The 16,965-nt window shown below is 43.1% G+C and overlaps 1 protein-coding gene across 1 annotated transcript in view; it reads right to left on the bottom strand.

Annotated features, from left to right (window-relative positions):
- Nucleotides 1-10,892, bottom strand: part of SYNPR (synaptoporin) — a 214,832-nt gene extending 203,940 nt beyond the window's left edge. The window contains exons 1-2 of the mRNA XM_066596630.1: nucleotides 10,773-10,892; nucleotides 10,603-10,668 (exon numbers count right to left, since the gene is read on the bottom strand). Of these exons, the coding sequence (XP_066452727.1) occupies nucleotides 10,603-10,668; nucleotides 10,773-10,790 (84 nt within the window). The 5' untranslated portion in view covers nucleotides 10,791-10,892. The remainder of the gene's footprint in view (nucleotides 1-10,602; nucleotides 10,669-10,772) is intronic.
- Between the last annotated feature and the right edge of the window lie 6,073 nt (nucleotides 10,893-16,965).

Below are 16,965 nucleotides of genomic sequence, written 5' to 3'. Positions count from 1 at the left end.
TGCTATCATGTCTCTCCCTGTCTGTCCATGTTGGGTCAAGCACGTCATCACCTTCATTCTTCTCCTCCAGAGTGGACTCTATATCACAGTGAGCATTGTGAGCTAGCTCCTCTGTTTCCACATCCCCTGAGCACACATTGCATGTGGACGGCTGACCGCAAGCTCTGACTCACCCTCATCTTCCTCTTTGAAGGAAAAAATAGTTGGACATCAGTGTCTTAAATGTCTTGGTCTTCTTTCTCTGGTTGTTTGGACTACCTAGTTGACATCCAAGACAATAAATTATTAAACAGTTACTCAGACTGATCCATGTGGACTGCTTCAGAGGGTGCAGGGAATTTAGCAAGGGGTGAAGTAGAGAGGGAATGCTTATGGCCGTCTGGTGCAGAATGGGAGGAAGAGGAGGTGGTGGTAGTTGAGGCATGCTATGTCATCTGCTCGATTCTGCATGCTGCGGATGTAATGCACAAGCAGAACTGTAGTGTCCCAGAACCAGGGTTCCTGCCATAATCCAGTGCAAAGTTGTCCTGTGGTTGCAAAAAAACTATTTCTTAAGTGCATGGTATTGTATGTTGTTTGTACATTGCATTGCACTGCATCACACTTGCAAATCTTGCATAAACTTGAGAAATTCAAGGGTGTAAGGGTTAACTGTGCAAGATGAATGAGGTCTTGTTTACCTGGTATAGCTTTAGCATTGCTGGAGAGCAGTCCCCAGCCCAACCTCCTTTGCCCAAGAGAGAAGGGAGGGGCCAACCCAGCAGGAGAGCATCCTGGTTGCTGTGAGCAGAGAGAGATGCACATTTGCTAGTCAGAGCATCAAGCTACTTATCCTAACGATTTAGTAAGCATAAACGTAAAGGGTTTTGTCATTCAAAAAAAAAAAAATCAATACTTACCTATTCCTCCCCAGGTCATCTTCTTATGGCATCATCTACTCGCTGATCATCTTCAGTCCCCCTGGGCACCTCACCTCCAGCCAGCTGGATCCTCTTCTTCTTGTTATGATGTGTCCATTCTCTGCATTCTTCTTCCGGCAGGTTACGTCACTAATGATGTAATATTCGCTGCCTCAGGAAGGAATGGTGATCTGTTGCCGAGACTGCGCATGCGAACTGTCTTACCATGAGAGTTCATACACTATTGTAGAGGGACAGCATGCATGCACAGTCTCAGCAATAGCTTGACACTCCCTGCTAGGCTGTGAATGCTTCGTACCTAGTGATGTAGCGTACATTGCCCTGCAGAAATGAGACTGCAGAGAATTGACGCTTCGTCACCCGAAGAAGAATTCTGGAGGTGAGGTGGCCAGGGGGACTGCAAGAGACAGGAGAAGATGCGGTAAAAAGACTGACAGGGGAGGAATAGGTAAGTACAGAATTTTTGTTTTCCAATGACAGAACCCCTTTAAGTCCAGTACCCCCAGCCTCTTGAATTCTTTAGAAAAACCTTTTTGTGATTGAGGATCAAGCATTAGAACAGGCTCCTGAATCTTCATTCCCTTGTGCCAGTCCACACTGGGAGGATAGCTTCTTATGTTTTGAGCTCCAGAAGAGATAATCAGAGAGGGTTAGGCCTGTTTCACACGGGCTACAAAATCACACAATTTTGTAGTGATGTGACATCGCTACAAAGTGCATGTATGTGATGCCCAGAGTTTCCAATGGGTTCTTTCACATGAGATGTTTTGTAGCCTTAAAAAACCCATTGTAAACCATGAGCTTCACATACATGAGTTTTGTAGTGATGTTGCATTGTGAAACAGGCCAAAGGCCTTCTTCACACAGGCGACACAGCCTCAGCGCGAGAAAATTGCAGCGACATTGCATCACTGCACCGTGTGATATCACTGCATTTTCTTGCGGCAATACCACGATTTTGAAGCGCTACAAAGTCATATGTGACGCTACAAAGTCAACCGCCTTTGTAGCATCACATGCAAGGATTTTTTTTGGAGGGGGGGGGGGGTTGAAATATACGACCTACCCCAAATAATCTATAACTGAAGAAAAAAAAAGTACACATCACTTCTCCCATGCAGCTTCTTCCCCAGTTCCCGTCACTGACCATCCTCTTCATCTTCTGGCCAGGGATTGAAAAATCCCTGGCTGCTGAAAGCGCTGGCTGTGATTGGCTGACGCTTAGCCAATCACAGCCAGTGCTGAATGAATGGCTGTGATTGGTTCAATCACTGCCATTCATCAAGCACGTGCTGTGATTGGCTAAGTGTCAGCCAATTACAGCCAGCGCTTCCAGGAGGTGGGGATTTTTCAATCACCGGCCAGAGGATGAAGAAGAAAAGCAGTCCCGGGACCTGGAGAGAAGCTGCTACGGCGTCGGAGAGCACTTCTAAGGTGATATATGTGTTTTAAATTTTTTTTTTCTGCAGCTAGGGCTTAGATTATATCTTTGACACTAGAATTTCCTACTGTCAAAGTTGCATCGCACCGCACGAAAATCACGTTTTTGTGCGATGCAATGCAACAGGGAGGAAGGCTCCATAGGAAAACAGGGGCTACAAAACCTTGCATGTCGCGGGCATATCGCTGGACCCGTGAGGTTTTTGTGTCGTGTTGTTGCGTGTTACAAAACATCGCATGTGTGAAGTAGCCCATAGGAAAGCATGGGCTTCACATACATGCGATTTATAGCATTGTAGCAACGCGACAAAATCATGCGACTTTGTCGTCCGTGTAAAGGAGGCCTAAAGCTGAGCAAAGACTTCCTTGCATACACTGATCTCAGGCCTACGGTTGAGACGGTGCTACCAAATACTGCATGACAGATCTGAACCATGAGGAACAGGCCATACAGTCTGCCAATCTGTGTAGATCCTTTACAGCAGAGATTAACCTAAAATGGGTTGGGCACCTCCAAGATTAAATTCTTAACTATTAGCAACTGTATTCCCATTAACAACCAAACAAGTGATATTTCCAGAAGCATCACAGACTTTCTCTCCAGTAAATGTTTTAAAGCAGCAACATTTAAAGGGACAGTAAACTAGTAATCATTCATCTGCTTCTATGCTGTAATACTGTTACTCTGGAATTGCATCAGAAGTGGTTCACGGAATCCTAGTGTGAGAAGTCTCATTCCTGCACTCTGCATAACAGAAACGGCTACATTGACAAAAGGGTAGAGTAACACCACCCCACCACGTGAAATAGAACTTCAACACCCAACTAGCCTGCGGTATCATCCCAGCGGTTACTACAGAACCAGTTCTAGGGAATGGCAGTGGGCTTGTTTCACCTCCTGCAGAACACGGAGCTGTTGCTTCAGATGGAGTCGCTTGAAGTACCAACTTGGTCTGTTCGCTACCAAAAAGTGTAGTTTTATGTAAGCCATTAGCTAACTTTGTAGTTAGTAGAAAACTAGCTGCATAACGCCTGCAAGTTATTCGTAGTGGCCAGACTGGCTAATTTGAATGACGTCTGAAGCCAATGACATGCACTGTGTGTATTTTCTGTTTGCCTCTTTGGGTTTATTTTTGTTTTATATTAACAAAAAACCATTGCCAACTAAATAAGTCACAATCCTTGGGAGGCTGAGGCTGAGCTGGCCCTGTTTGTTGCAGCATAACACAATTTTCCAACCCCCACTGCTAGCTGCGTAAGGTCTGCAAATAACCCATAGTGGCGGGACTGGCGACTTTGAACAACATCTGAGGCCACAGAGAACTACAATATTCCCCACACCAAAGCATAGGTTGTCTGTCTGCTTTGTTGCTATATACGTAGATTCCCATCCCATAAATATCCCCCTTCCCAATGTACAGACCATGTTTCATCTATATATATAAAGACGAAAGCCCTCACTGACTCATTCACTCACTCACTCACTGACTGACTCACTGACTGACTCGCCAAAAGTTCTCCAACTTCCCGATGTCGTAGAAACATGAATTTTGGCACAAGCATAGATTATCTCCAAAATAGGAAAAGTAATTGGGTCCCAACTCGATTATTCAATTCTAGCGCAAAAGAATTGGCGTCGAAATTTAACGTACATAATCTAAATCTCTCACTTCCCAATGTCATAGAAACTTAAAACTTGGCACGGGCATTGATTATGTCATAAATAGGAAAAGTTAATGGGTCCCAACTTGATTATTCAATTCTATGCGCAAAAGAATTAGCGTCCAAATTTTGCGTACGGAATCTAATTCTCTCACTTCCCGGTGTCATAGAAACTCGAAATTTGGCAGGAGCATTGATTATGTCATAAATAGGAAAAGCTAATGGGTCCCAACTCCATTATTCAATTCTATGCGCAAAAGAATTAGCGTCCAAATTGTACGTACGGAATGTAATTTTCTCACATAGAAACTTAAAATTTGGCACGGGCATTGAATATGTCATAAATAGGAAAATGTAATGGGTCCCAACTCGATTATTCAATTCTATGCGCAAAAGAATTAGCATCAAAATTTTACGTTCAGAATGTATTTTTCTCACTTTCCAGTGTCATAGAAACGTGAAATTTGGCACGAGCATTGGTTATGTCATAAATAGGAAAAGCGAATTGGTCCCAACTCCATTATTCAATTCTATGTGCAAAAGAATTAGCGTCCAAATTTTACGTACGGAATGTATTTTTCTCACTTTCCAGTGTCATGGAAACGTGAAATTTGGCACGAGCATTGATTATGTCATAAATAGGAAAAGCTAATAGGTCCCAACTCGATTATTCAATTCTAAGCGCCAAAGAATTAGCGTCCAAATTTTACGTACGGAATGTAATTTTCTCACATAGAAATGTGAAATTTGGCACAAGCATTGATTATGTCATAAATAGGAAAAGCTAATGGGTCCCAACTCGATTATTCAATTCTATGCGCAAAAGAATTAGCGTCCAAATTTTACGTACGGAATGTAATTTTTTCACTTTCCGGTGTCATAGAAACGTGAAATTTGGCACGAGCATTGATTATGTCATAAATAGGAAAAGCTAATGGGTCCCACCTCGATTGTTCGATTCTAAGCGCAAAAGAATTAGCGTCCACATTTTACGTATGGAATCTAATTCTCTCATTTCCTGATGTCATTTTATATAAAGGAAACGTCGCATGGTTACCTCCCGTGGTGTTTCCCGGGTAACGCAGAGAACTATGCAAAATAGTGAACATATGTTTTTCCAGTTTCTCTAAAGTAACCATGACTTCATAAGATTTCCGTGTGAACACCAGATAAACACCAGTACCAAATTAACTCGGGCAAAGCCGGGTATATCAGCTAGTATAAGTATATAAACGTGATGCAGCTTCTTTCTCTGCTCCCTCCAATACAATCCCTGTTTTATTTCTCTGCTGGTTTACAAGCTTTCACTCCAGCAGCAATATATCCTCTGTAGAATATCTGTCCCTAACAACAGGCCACATGTTATATAGGCATATAAATGTGATGCAGCTTCTGTGTCCTGGGCTCAACTGTACAGTTGCTGCTGGTTGCACTGTGCCTATGTTATATAGGGCTAGGTCATATGATGCAGGCGTCCAATGAAACTGCTGCCCAGATGCAAGATGGAGAACACATTTGGTGTCATCAGCAAGATCCCCTGGCTGCTGATTGGCTGCACACTGACCTCTGCAGCAGACATTATGGGAAATTCGATTGTCCTGAGCTTTTTCCAAAAATACGTTTGGACTTGCACAATGTCATTTTGCTAAAATCAGGGCGATTTCATTGCCCGGCTGAACAAGACTATCAACACTAGTCAGGACTTTTCATACACAACAAAAAAAAAACACAATATGCAGGGAATATGCAGAATTTCGGACCATGAAAACGCAGCATATTTCAGACAGAAACTAAAAACGCCTGTGTGAATAAACTCTTAGGCCGCTCTCACACGTGCGTTTTACAGTGAATACTGCGGCATTTTGAACATCGCGGTAATCCAGGTACAATGCTCCGATGAATTTCAATGGAGCCTTGCACGCCTGCGCTTGAATGCGGTATTTTCTAACAACATGATTTTTTTAGTGCTGTCTGTTCTATTTTGGCACATTTTTAACATACCTTTTCACCCATCACAATAATAGGGTGCATTAAAAAGTGCTGTGAATGCTGTTACAGGCCTTATAAAATGGCGGTAAAAATCGCCACAAAACACCGCGATCAAAATTGCTGCATTTTGTCTACGCCATGTGTGAGAGTAGCCTAAGTTTTTGACATCCTGTCTGGGGATTACACAGGTTTTGTAGGTGCTGTGTGTGAGAAAGAGGTGGTAGTAGGAGCTCTTAAGGTTTCTTCACAGGGCATATTTGTACATGTAAAATTATCGCACGCAATACGCAGTGAATAGAACCCATTGATTCCAATGGGCTGGTACATATTTCAGTGTTTTTTGCACACATTTTGTGTGCAAAAAAAGCAGCATGCTCTACTTTAGTGCGCATTTGCACACCAAGTGTCCCGTGTCCCTGTAGAAGTCTATGGGGAGGGAGGGGGTGCGCAAATTTGTTCACAATATGCAAGTAGATGCGCTTAATGCTATGCAATTACTCTGGAAAAAGAACACATCCAGAACTCATTAGACTAAATATCAAATATTTTTTTGCTCCTGCCACTTTCCATTCTGCCAACTTTCTTCTCTCCCCAACAGAGTCCTGCCAGCTAGCCTCTCCCTCTTGCCCCCTTACAGAATGCATAGCCACATATGGTCTCCGCCACGTTCCTCCACAAAACACCTGCGTGTTAGCATCTCCTTTCTGCAACTTTCCATTGCCCCCTCCTAGTAATGGGGTAGGGGCCAGACTCCTTGGCTCTATGGAGCCCATAAATTCTTAATGGGGACCTTGCAAAGAGTAGCAAAGCACATAGATCCAACCAGAGCTGGGCCCCCTAGATAGCAACCACATAGTTGGCCTTTATAATATGTGCATAGTCTTGCATGGCCTAAACCATAGGCAGAAACACCACTGATGATGACAGGTAGACTTTAAAGTGGATTTTCCTTTTCTCACATTCGGTAAAACTACCTCCAAGACCCTGATTTTCAGGGCCATAGGCAGGGCTGGCTCCAGGTTTAAATGTGGCCTTCGGCAAAAGAGTCACAGTGGGCCCCCAGAGTCATTTATAGACCCTGCTATGACTCTGAGTTATTAATAAGGCTCCACTGTGTCCACTGAGCAATTATTAAAGTCTGACTGTGTCCCCTGAGTCATTTATAGGCCCCACTGTGTCCCGTGAGTCATTTGTAGGCCCCACTGTGCCCTGAAGCAATAGTAAGGCCTCATTCTGTCCAGGCAATAAAATAATAAAGTCACCTCCATAACACTCCCATGGCATCCCGGCTACCACACATTTATAGCCTATCCAGTGGATAGGTGAAGGATATCAAAGAATGGAAACCACCCGCACGCCTGACACACAATTATTACAATTATTTAGCGCGGCTTCACACTGGCGTATTTGCGCACATAAAATTTACATGTGCAATACACAAGGAATAAAACCCATTGATTTCAATGGATTTTTACAAATTTCTGTATTTTGTGAAAGCTGTGTCTATGAGGGGTGTACAAATGTGCGTACAATATGCAAGGAGATACGCAATAAGCTGCGTAATTCCGCAGGGAAAAGAACACATCTGGAACTTATTAGACTAAATAGTCATTTAAATCAGGATGTGTCTGTCTGCCGCACGCACAAAATGCAATAAAATATGCGGAAGGACGCGCACAAAAACCTTGTTCATAGCACAAGTATATTGTGCTGAGGCATGTGCAATTGCACATACACCCGTGTGAAGTAGCCCTTAGGGTGCATTCACACGATCGTATACCGGCTGGGTTTTCACGCCCAGCTGATATACGGCGTCCCTCTCTGCAGGGGGAGGAAGCTGGAAGAGCCAGGAGCAGTGCACTGAACTCCCGCCTCCTCTCCACCCCTCTCCGCCCCTCACCACTATTTGCAATGGGAGAGGCGGAACGGGGGCGGAGCTAAGTTCCCGGATGTACTTCTGCCCCCTCCCATTGGAAATAGTTGCGAGGGGCAGAGAGGGGGTAGAGAGGAGGCAGGAGCTCAGTGCACTGCTCCCGGCTCTTCCAGCTTCCTCCCCCTGCACAGAGGGACGCCGTATATCGGCTGGGCGTGAAAACCCAGCCGATATACGACTGTCTGAATGCGCCCTTAATCATTACTTTTATTCACTTTGGGCCTTTTTTCATGGAATGATATTCAGTTTCTCGCTGGATCATGCGATACTGACCAACAATTGTTCAGTGTAAACACTGCCAACGACTCAACGATGAAAGATAATTTCTTCGCTTATCGTTCGTTGTTGACTTTGTGAAGGCATAATAATCAAACGCCGATCGGCCGCTGTAAACAAGCAGTCATTCATCTATGAAAGGTTTACTGTGAATGCAGGCGCGAGACCGGAAAAGATCTCCATTCACTGAAAGATTATCGCTCCTGGGTGAAAGTACAGGAGCAATGACCATTGGGACCACTGTTGGGCGCTTAGGTACCCGGCAATCCTCTTGTTTAAAAAGGCCCCTGTGTCTAGTGAACACAAAGATTCAGATAATACAATAATTCAGGATTCACAAAAATCCCCAAAAGACACACAAGCAGTAACGCAATCCCAGAACACTGGCTGCAGCAAACACAAATATCATACCAGAATTGATATTATTTGCATGCCGAATGCAAAAAATTCTAACATTTTCACATGCAGCCCCCTAGATATCGAGTGCGTTCCTAGCTAAGAAAGTCTGATTAATGCCATATGACGTGCTCTGAACTTTCCGTTCAGCTGCGTTCTGCGGGACTTGAGCCCTACTGGCAATGCAAGTCATGTGACCTGCAAATATCACCACCGATAAGGATCAGAAAAATAAACAGTGACATTGTTCAGCCAGCCAATTACATCTCGTCTTCATTGTTCTGCTGTAATAGACACACCGCTGAATCCTAATTATAAGGAAGGCAAATCCAGCCAGAACCCAAACTCCTCGGGTCCAGTGACAATTAGATAGCTAGCTATAATTAGATGCTTATGTCTTGGCGATGAAGAAAATAATCCAGGTAGATTGTGTAGAATGCCTTAAAGGGGAACTCTTTTATCTATCTATCTATCTATCTATCTATCTATCTATCTATCTATCTATCTATCTATCTCTCTCTCTATCTATCTATATCTATCCATCTTTCTTTCTATGTATCCATCCATCCTTCCCTTTATGTATCTATCATGTATCCATCCATTTATCCTTCTTTCTATATATCAACCCATCTATACCTCTCTCTATGTATCTATCCATCCATCTATCCTGCTTTCATACATCCATCCATGCATATATCCTTTCCATGCATCTATCCTTCTTTCCATGCATCTATCCTTCTTTTCATGCATGGATAGATGCATGGAAAGAAGGATAGATGGATGGGTAGATGCATGCAAAGAGTGATAGATGCATCTATCCATGCATCTATCCTTCTTTCCATGCATCTATCCATCTATTTATCCTTCTTTCCCTGCATCTACCCATCCATTTATCCTTCTTTCCATGCATCTATCCATCCATGTATCGTTCTTTCCATCCATCCATCCATCCATGCATCTATCCATCCATCCATCTATCCTTCTTTCCATGCATCTATCCATCCATCTATCCTTCTTTTCATGCATCTATCCATCCATCCTTATTTCTATCTATCTATCTATCTATCTATCTATCTATCTATCTATCTATCTATCTATCTATCTATCTATCTATCTATCTATCTATCTATCTATCTATCTATCTATCTATCTATCTATCTATCCTTCTTTCTACATATCCATCTATCCTTCTTTCTACATATCTATCTATCCATTCATCTATCCTACTTTCTATGTATCTATCAATCTATACTTCTTTCTATACATTTCTCTATCCATATATCTTTTTATCTGTGTATCCATCCATCCATCCATCTTGTTACATTAGTAGCAGAAATTATTCTGACAGGTCATACGCTAAGGGACAAATGATTTCATTGAGCTATGTTACCAAGCCATCCCTCAATATACCCAGGTTATGTAATAAAATATTTACTCCACTCAGCCGGGATAGGATTAGGGAGCGAGAGGTCTCAGCTGCTGCAGAATCTCTTTGATCATATAGCAGCTTCTAAATTAACACATAGAAAAGACTTCAGGAAACAGAGTGGTTGATGGCAACCTAATAATGTTGCAGCTGGGCATTTAACCGCTCAGATGACACAATCATATGTGCATATGTGTACGGACGGCAGAGGTGAATTTGATATTTAACCGTTTCATGTGCACATAGAATGAAATGAGCCAAAATTTCAGATTGATCTATCTATCTATGTATCTATCCACAAATGTCAGGACTGAGATATTTTTGTGCTCGCCAGACAAGCGTGAAGTATTCAAACAACCTAACAAGGATGCCTCATAGTTGGAAATACACAAGCCAAACAGCCACAACACATAGCATTTCTAGACCGATGTCACTTAATGCAATGCCAAATTATATAGATACGACTGCAAGACAGGTGTTCCAATGTACTCCCCCCTACCACACTCTTGGACAGATAGGGTGGGAGGGGGTCAATAAATGAAAATACGGGGGTAACTTACCCATTCCAAGATGCGAAGAAAAGCCAAAGGTTCTTTGATTATTCGAAAAGACCCCGATGTTCCAATCTTAGAAAGGAAATAAACAATATGTTGACCACAATTGTAACACATAACACAAAGGAGCGAGATCAACAATCGCCCCCCCCCCCCAATAGACGGCACGCTCTTACCTGATTTAGAATGTCCATCTCGTCTTTTCTGCGGTCGAATAAGTTGAAATGTTTGTATAATAAAGCCTTACACTCAGTCGCTTCAACAATGTACACGGGAAGGCAGCGCTCATCGCACACTTTTATTCTAACATAGCCAGCGACACAGTGAGAGTGAGCAGGGAAAGCCAACCGTCCCTCTGGGTCCTAAAGACAGCCGTGTACGAAGCACATTACATTATGGTGCTTGTTTTACTGACTTGCTGGTCTCTTCGCTAAAGAAAGTGATGATTGCCATTTGTCGCCCTTGTCGTGGAAAATTCACCGGATGGCTGAAAACAGGGCTTTTGGGATATAAAGAATTTTTGCAACCGGAGTCCCCAAAATCTCGCAGCATTTCAGTGATTGTCAAATAGGATTTGAAGCCAGGATTTATTCGATTAACTTGAGTTGTATTGCTGCGAATATTTTCGCTAATTTGTTAGTGAGATCCATATATTGTCTTTGTCTAGGTGATCTTCTCGGAATCATTTTATCCCGTGACATTGATCTTGGGATGGTCTGTAAAGGTTCAGAGACATGACAAGTGATCGTACTTATTTTAAAAGCAAAGACACAACTCTGTCGTGGAGAGCAGAATTAGTTCCCCTCCCTTAATAGAGATGAACTTAAAAGGATTGTTGGACAATCCCCTTTCTTGTTCGAAGGGTTTCTTGATACTGGCATCGCCAACAATCAGTTGGAATCAGTAAGTATTTCATTTCCCTGCAGTGCCACCACAGGTGAAATGTAGTATTACACACTTCTCATTTAAATCAATAGGCTGTGTCATGCATGGATATGCCAAATAAAGCATGAGCATGCCTCCACACAAATTCTCATCACAGCAACAGCCAGTGCCGACAATTTGCAGGCTCTAGTGACCCTTGACCCGGGTAAAGATGGGCCCTATTTCCCCAGACCCAACCTTAAATAATAGACACGAATAAAGAAAATCTATTTTATGGGTGAAGGTTGCTCACAACTTTTATTTACTTATTTTTAGCTTTAAAATTGAATGATTTTCTTTAAAAGGAACTACAGTGTTAAAAGGGCTGTACCAGAATTATAAGTCATACGCTATCCACAGGATAGGGAGGGGATAACTTGCCAGTCGGTGGGGTCTCACTGCTAAGACTTCCACCAATCCTGAGAACATGGTTCCGAGTTTCCGTTTTCATCACTGCGAGGATGCTTCTCCCACAAACAGTGACGCCATATTGAATGGAGCGCTGGCCTAGCATGTGACGTTGGCGCTCCATGCATTTCAATAGGGCTGACGGAAATACCCGAGCGCTTGCCTCTCAGCTATCTCTGGACATCTCATTAAAATGAATGGAGAATCAGTGCTTTTGCATGACCAGTGCACCATTTAATTTCCTTTTCACTGGAGGGGGAACTGTTGTAAGCCTGTAGTGATGAGGATGGTGGACAAGGGCTCCCCGTATTCAGGATCGGGTGGGGTCTCAGCGGTGAGACGTCCACTGATCAGTAATTTATCCCCCATCCCATCAATAAACTTGTAATTCTGGTACAACCTCTTTAACAGTGGGGGTGAGGGTGGGGGAACAGTATGCTGATCACCAGACTAAGACTAAGTCTGTTTTCTCCACTCTTCCACAGGTCTCAAACATTTCCAATATCGCCAGCTAAGACTTGAATTTCATTAATAAACATCTCCACACTAGAATGAAACACATTAAATGTAGAGATAGATAAAAACAGAACCAACACCCTTCAATGAGAAACTCAAAATTCACTTTGCAGCATAGATAGGGGGGTGGGGGGCGTAACAACAATGTCCAGGAATAAAGAGGAGGGAGAGAGGGACCCCCAGTACTTAAATACTCCTCAAGGTAAAAGGGAACGCAGCCTATTGGCCACTTATAACCAGGCTATACAATTAAAGATCTTGACCATAATCTTGACCAGGGTAGGTCATCAATGGTTGATTAGCTGGGGTTCACTGCTTAGGACCCCAGCTGAAAGGATGCCCACTGTCAGCGCCGCAACACACAGAGGTGTTGCTCTGACCCTGTATAGCAGCCTGCGCTCTTAATTGCAAGCGTAACTCTCATGCAAAAGTTGAGTGGTGTTTAAAATTTCTTACTGGAGGCCTCCGCATTTGAACATCCTCCACGGACCTTCTGCCAGCAAAGTGGTGGACACAAATACGCAGAAGCCGGAGGGAGGGGGGGGGGGGCAGAAAATTTAAAATCTCTATTGCACCCGACTATCAAAGGTTGCTGACAGCCTGGAGCAGTGACCAGAGGCCTCGTTGAGTGGTCCCCAGTCATGTGATCGCCATTATCAAATAGCATAAAAGGGTAGCGCTCTAACTTAGGCTGGTCTCACATGACCGGATAGCAATCGCTGATTTCGCATGCATTTCATCCACGGTAATACGCAGATCAAATACATTGGATTACACAATTCTGCTCACATTAGTGGATCGGAATTATGTAATCCATTTGCAGAAAACAAAATGCAGCATGTTCTATTTTACCGCGGATATCTGCAACATAAAGCCCATTGAGCTGTATGGTCACGGATATACCTGCGTCATTGCTAAGCGACGGCATGGGAAATATAAACAAACAAAAAAAGGTGTACTGCGCATGACCGCCTGTGTGAGTACGCAGTTATGTGCAGTACATTACGCGGCAGTATGCAGGGTCACAGCCGGGCTCACAGCTGGGATCCGCTGTGGGCCTCCGCAAGCGGATCCTGCATACGGCCGTGTAAATCCGGCATTATTCAGATTGCTACCTGTAATGCGTAATTTACAAGAAGCCCCGGGACTGCTCGCCTTCCTGCAGTGCCAGGAGCAGCTTGTTGAGCGCCTTCTGTGTGAGACCGCAGCACCTCAGCAAGCTTCCGAAGACTCACAGAGCGCCACTTTTTACACCCTATGCCTGTCGCTGAGGTCAAGAAATACACCCCCAAAAAGTGTTAGGTTTGCAGCAAGCATGGGAGGAGAAGGGATAGCTGGTTTTATTGTCCCATCAGCTTTGCATTATTACTTTTATCTAAGATTTAGGGAATGCCAAAAAGGAGGGAAGAATTATTTTTAGAGAGTCAATCTTTTTTCTGCACAAGTGTACAATGGGGCCTGAAATTTATTCAGTTGTGGCCTGAAATCCAATGTAAAAAGTGAGAAGAATAGAAGGGATGGCACATTCTGCAGAGGGACATCGGTACATGCAGCCTGAGGAGACTGTAACGCTCCTCTATGTGTATATATATTGTATTCCTCAGTTCCTCTGAAGTAACCATGACCTCATAATATTTTCTGTGCAAACACCTGTACCAAATTAACTTGGGCGAAGCCTAGTATATCAGCTTGTATTATCTAAGATTTTGAGAATTCCAAAAAGAATGGTAGAGATTTTTTTTTACACAGGCAATTAATTTTCTGCATAAGTGAGCAATGAAGCCTGGAATTTATTCAGTTATGCCCTGAAATCCAAAGGGTGTTTACTCCATTATAGGCCTAGCCATGTGTCCTGTAAGAAGATTAGGGCTACAATGGGATTATTGCTGAACACAGAAGAATTGGTGCTATAAAACTTGGGATGTGTCTCCCCAGTTTTCCCTGCTTGCAACAAAGAGAGCTGTCATAAAAGTGACATTTATGAAAAAAATTACATTTTATTTATTTTTCACATGCTTTATAATACTTTTTGCAAAAAAACTGTCGGATCAAAATGCTCAGTACACACCTACATAAATGGGCTAATGGGTCTAAATAGGGCCTGGAATCTATTGTGCCCTGAAAGCCAAAGACTGTTCCCTTCTTTGCAGGCCTAGCCATTTGTCCAGTAAGCAGATTGGGGCTACAATGGGTATGTTTCTGCATTCAGGACAAACAGGGGTAACCATTTCTGGACGTAAGTCTTAATTCATATATGTACTGTTCAAAATAAAAACAGTTTTTTAAATGAAACAATTCCCAAAAAAATAATTGTAATTTGTTTCGGCACTTTTAATAAATATATACGAATTCTATGGGTCTATTTTTACCACCTGAATGAAGTACAACATGTTGCAAAAAAACAATGTCAGAATCACTTCGATATACAAAACCTTTACGGAGTTATGCTATGTTAAAGTGCGGTTCTGATAATCACGGCTGCATAACGGGACAAAATGAAACCATGGATTTCAATTGATTTTAGTGGTTTCATTTTCACTAACTCTTTTCTCGACAATTAATTGTACAGCCCTATCTTTCCCACATGTAGTAAATACTATGTGCGGGAAAAAAACTGCACTTCGGCGCAAGGTTTGAAAAGCTGGCGAAGAGAAAGAAATTCCCCTCTTTCAGGCACGACTATGCTCCATGCCGGTGAGCGTAATTGTACCTATGGCCATCTGACACCATTCTTAAGGCTTATTCAGATGGCCATATTTACGGAGGTATTATGGCACGTAAAAAAAAAAAATCGCACGTAAAACGCGACCATGCGAAAAATTGGATTTCAATTGCTTCACTCAGATGACCAATTGTTTTGCCGCAAAAAAAAAAAATCATGCAAGAAAAAATATGACATATGCGACCGTTTTCAGTCGTTTTTTTAATATGCCACGTGAAAAGATAGGTCTTGCTCTATCTTTTGCCATGATACGCAGCAAGCTCCCATAGACTTCTATAGAAGCAGGAAAAAAGGGAGGGGAGAGAGTTGCCCTGCGTACAACGATAGGAATAGAACACAGCTGGCCCTAATTAAGCATTAATGGTCATTCCGAGCATTTTATAGCGATCATTGGTTTCCAGAGCTTCTGCGTACTTTTTTACATCCACGCAGCAGTACCCAATGTGAATGGCTTGGTAGATGCAAATAAAGATCGGGATTCGATTGAGTCAAATCTTCATTCATTCATGTGCTTACGGGCGAACGTAAAAAGGCATGCGATCATGTGAAGTAGGCCTAAAATAGAACATGCTGCATTCTTTTTTACACGTGTATTATACGCAATAAAAAAAACACTAGTGTGAGTGCATCAATGAAAATCAATGTACTTTTATTGACACCTTCCACCGCGTACTATCTGTGAACATTATGCGCATAATACGCGATGAGATTACGCTCATGTGAACCTGCCCTAAGTAGCAACAAGAATAACTGGCAAAAAAAATAATAATTCTGTGCGTGCTGACCTGCATTACAGCATGTTCTATTATAGTCCATATTTACTGACCAAAACTGCCCATAAAAGTCTATGAGATCATAAAAAACGCACAGAACATGGATGTTACATGCATGTGTACTGCGTTTTTTCTGCATGTTGCCAGTAGATAGTGAGAAAAGTGACATCAACTGGCCCCTCTTGCATTATTTTTTGCATACATAAAAAACTGTTGCAAATAAGTAAGATGGAACAATACCTCTGCAGCGCCACCAATTGGATGGCAGCATTCCTTCAAATCAATGTACAACTCTTTAACAAGCCTGTAAAACAAAGATTGGGAATAGGAAACCAAGTCACAATACCATACACAGACAGTTGTTTTGGGGTGTTTGCCCCTCATCAGTGTGCAGTAGGACCCCTCCTAGGTGCTCTCATTATTGTAAAGACTTTTTTTAAAGAGTCTTACATTGATTTGAAGGAAAGCTGCCATCCAATAGGTGGCGCTGCAGAGGTATTGTTCCATCTTCCTTATTTGCATTATACCCAGAGGAGCATGCATGGCCTTATAAGTCTCCTCACCCACCTCCTAGGTGTCTCCACACACCTTCTGGGTGCTTTTCTTAGGCCTCCTGCACACGGGCGGAAATTCCATGGTGGGATTTCCCGTAGAATTTCCACCCGTGCCTGCTGCCATAAGATTGCATTAGATAATGCAATCCTATGCAGTCAGATGCGATTTGACCGCGTGAGAACTAGCGCGGTAAACAAATCGCGGCATGTCCTATTTCTGTGCGAGCCTCGCAGAGGCCCGCACAGAAATATCACAGCTGACGCGTCGGCCCTGCTCCGCGCATGTGCCGGCTGGGCGGCAGCCAGCATATAGCAGAGCAGAGGAGACGGTGGAGCAGGTGAGCCGCAGTGGTCACTGCAGGGGCACGGCTCGGATCTTGCTGTGAGAATTCTCGCAGCGGGATCTGACCCGGCTGTCTGCAGCAGGCCTTAAGGAGAGACGACACCCATCCCTACCATCATCACAGGCCTC

This window comes from Eleutherodactylus coqui, chromosome 3, assembly GCF_035609145.1.
Source record: "Eleutherodactylus coqui strain aEleCoq1 chromosome 3, aEleCoq1.hap1, whole genome shotgun sequence".
NCBI lineage: Eukaryota > Metazoa > Chordata > Amphibia > Anura > Eleutherodactylidae > Eleutherodactylus > Eleutherodactylus coqui.
The sequence above is the reverse complement of the archived record's forward strand: the minus strand, read 5'-3'. Positions and strand labels throughout refer to the sequence as shown.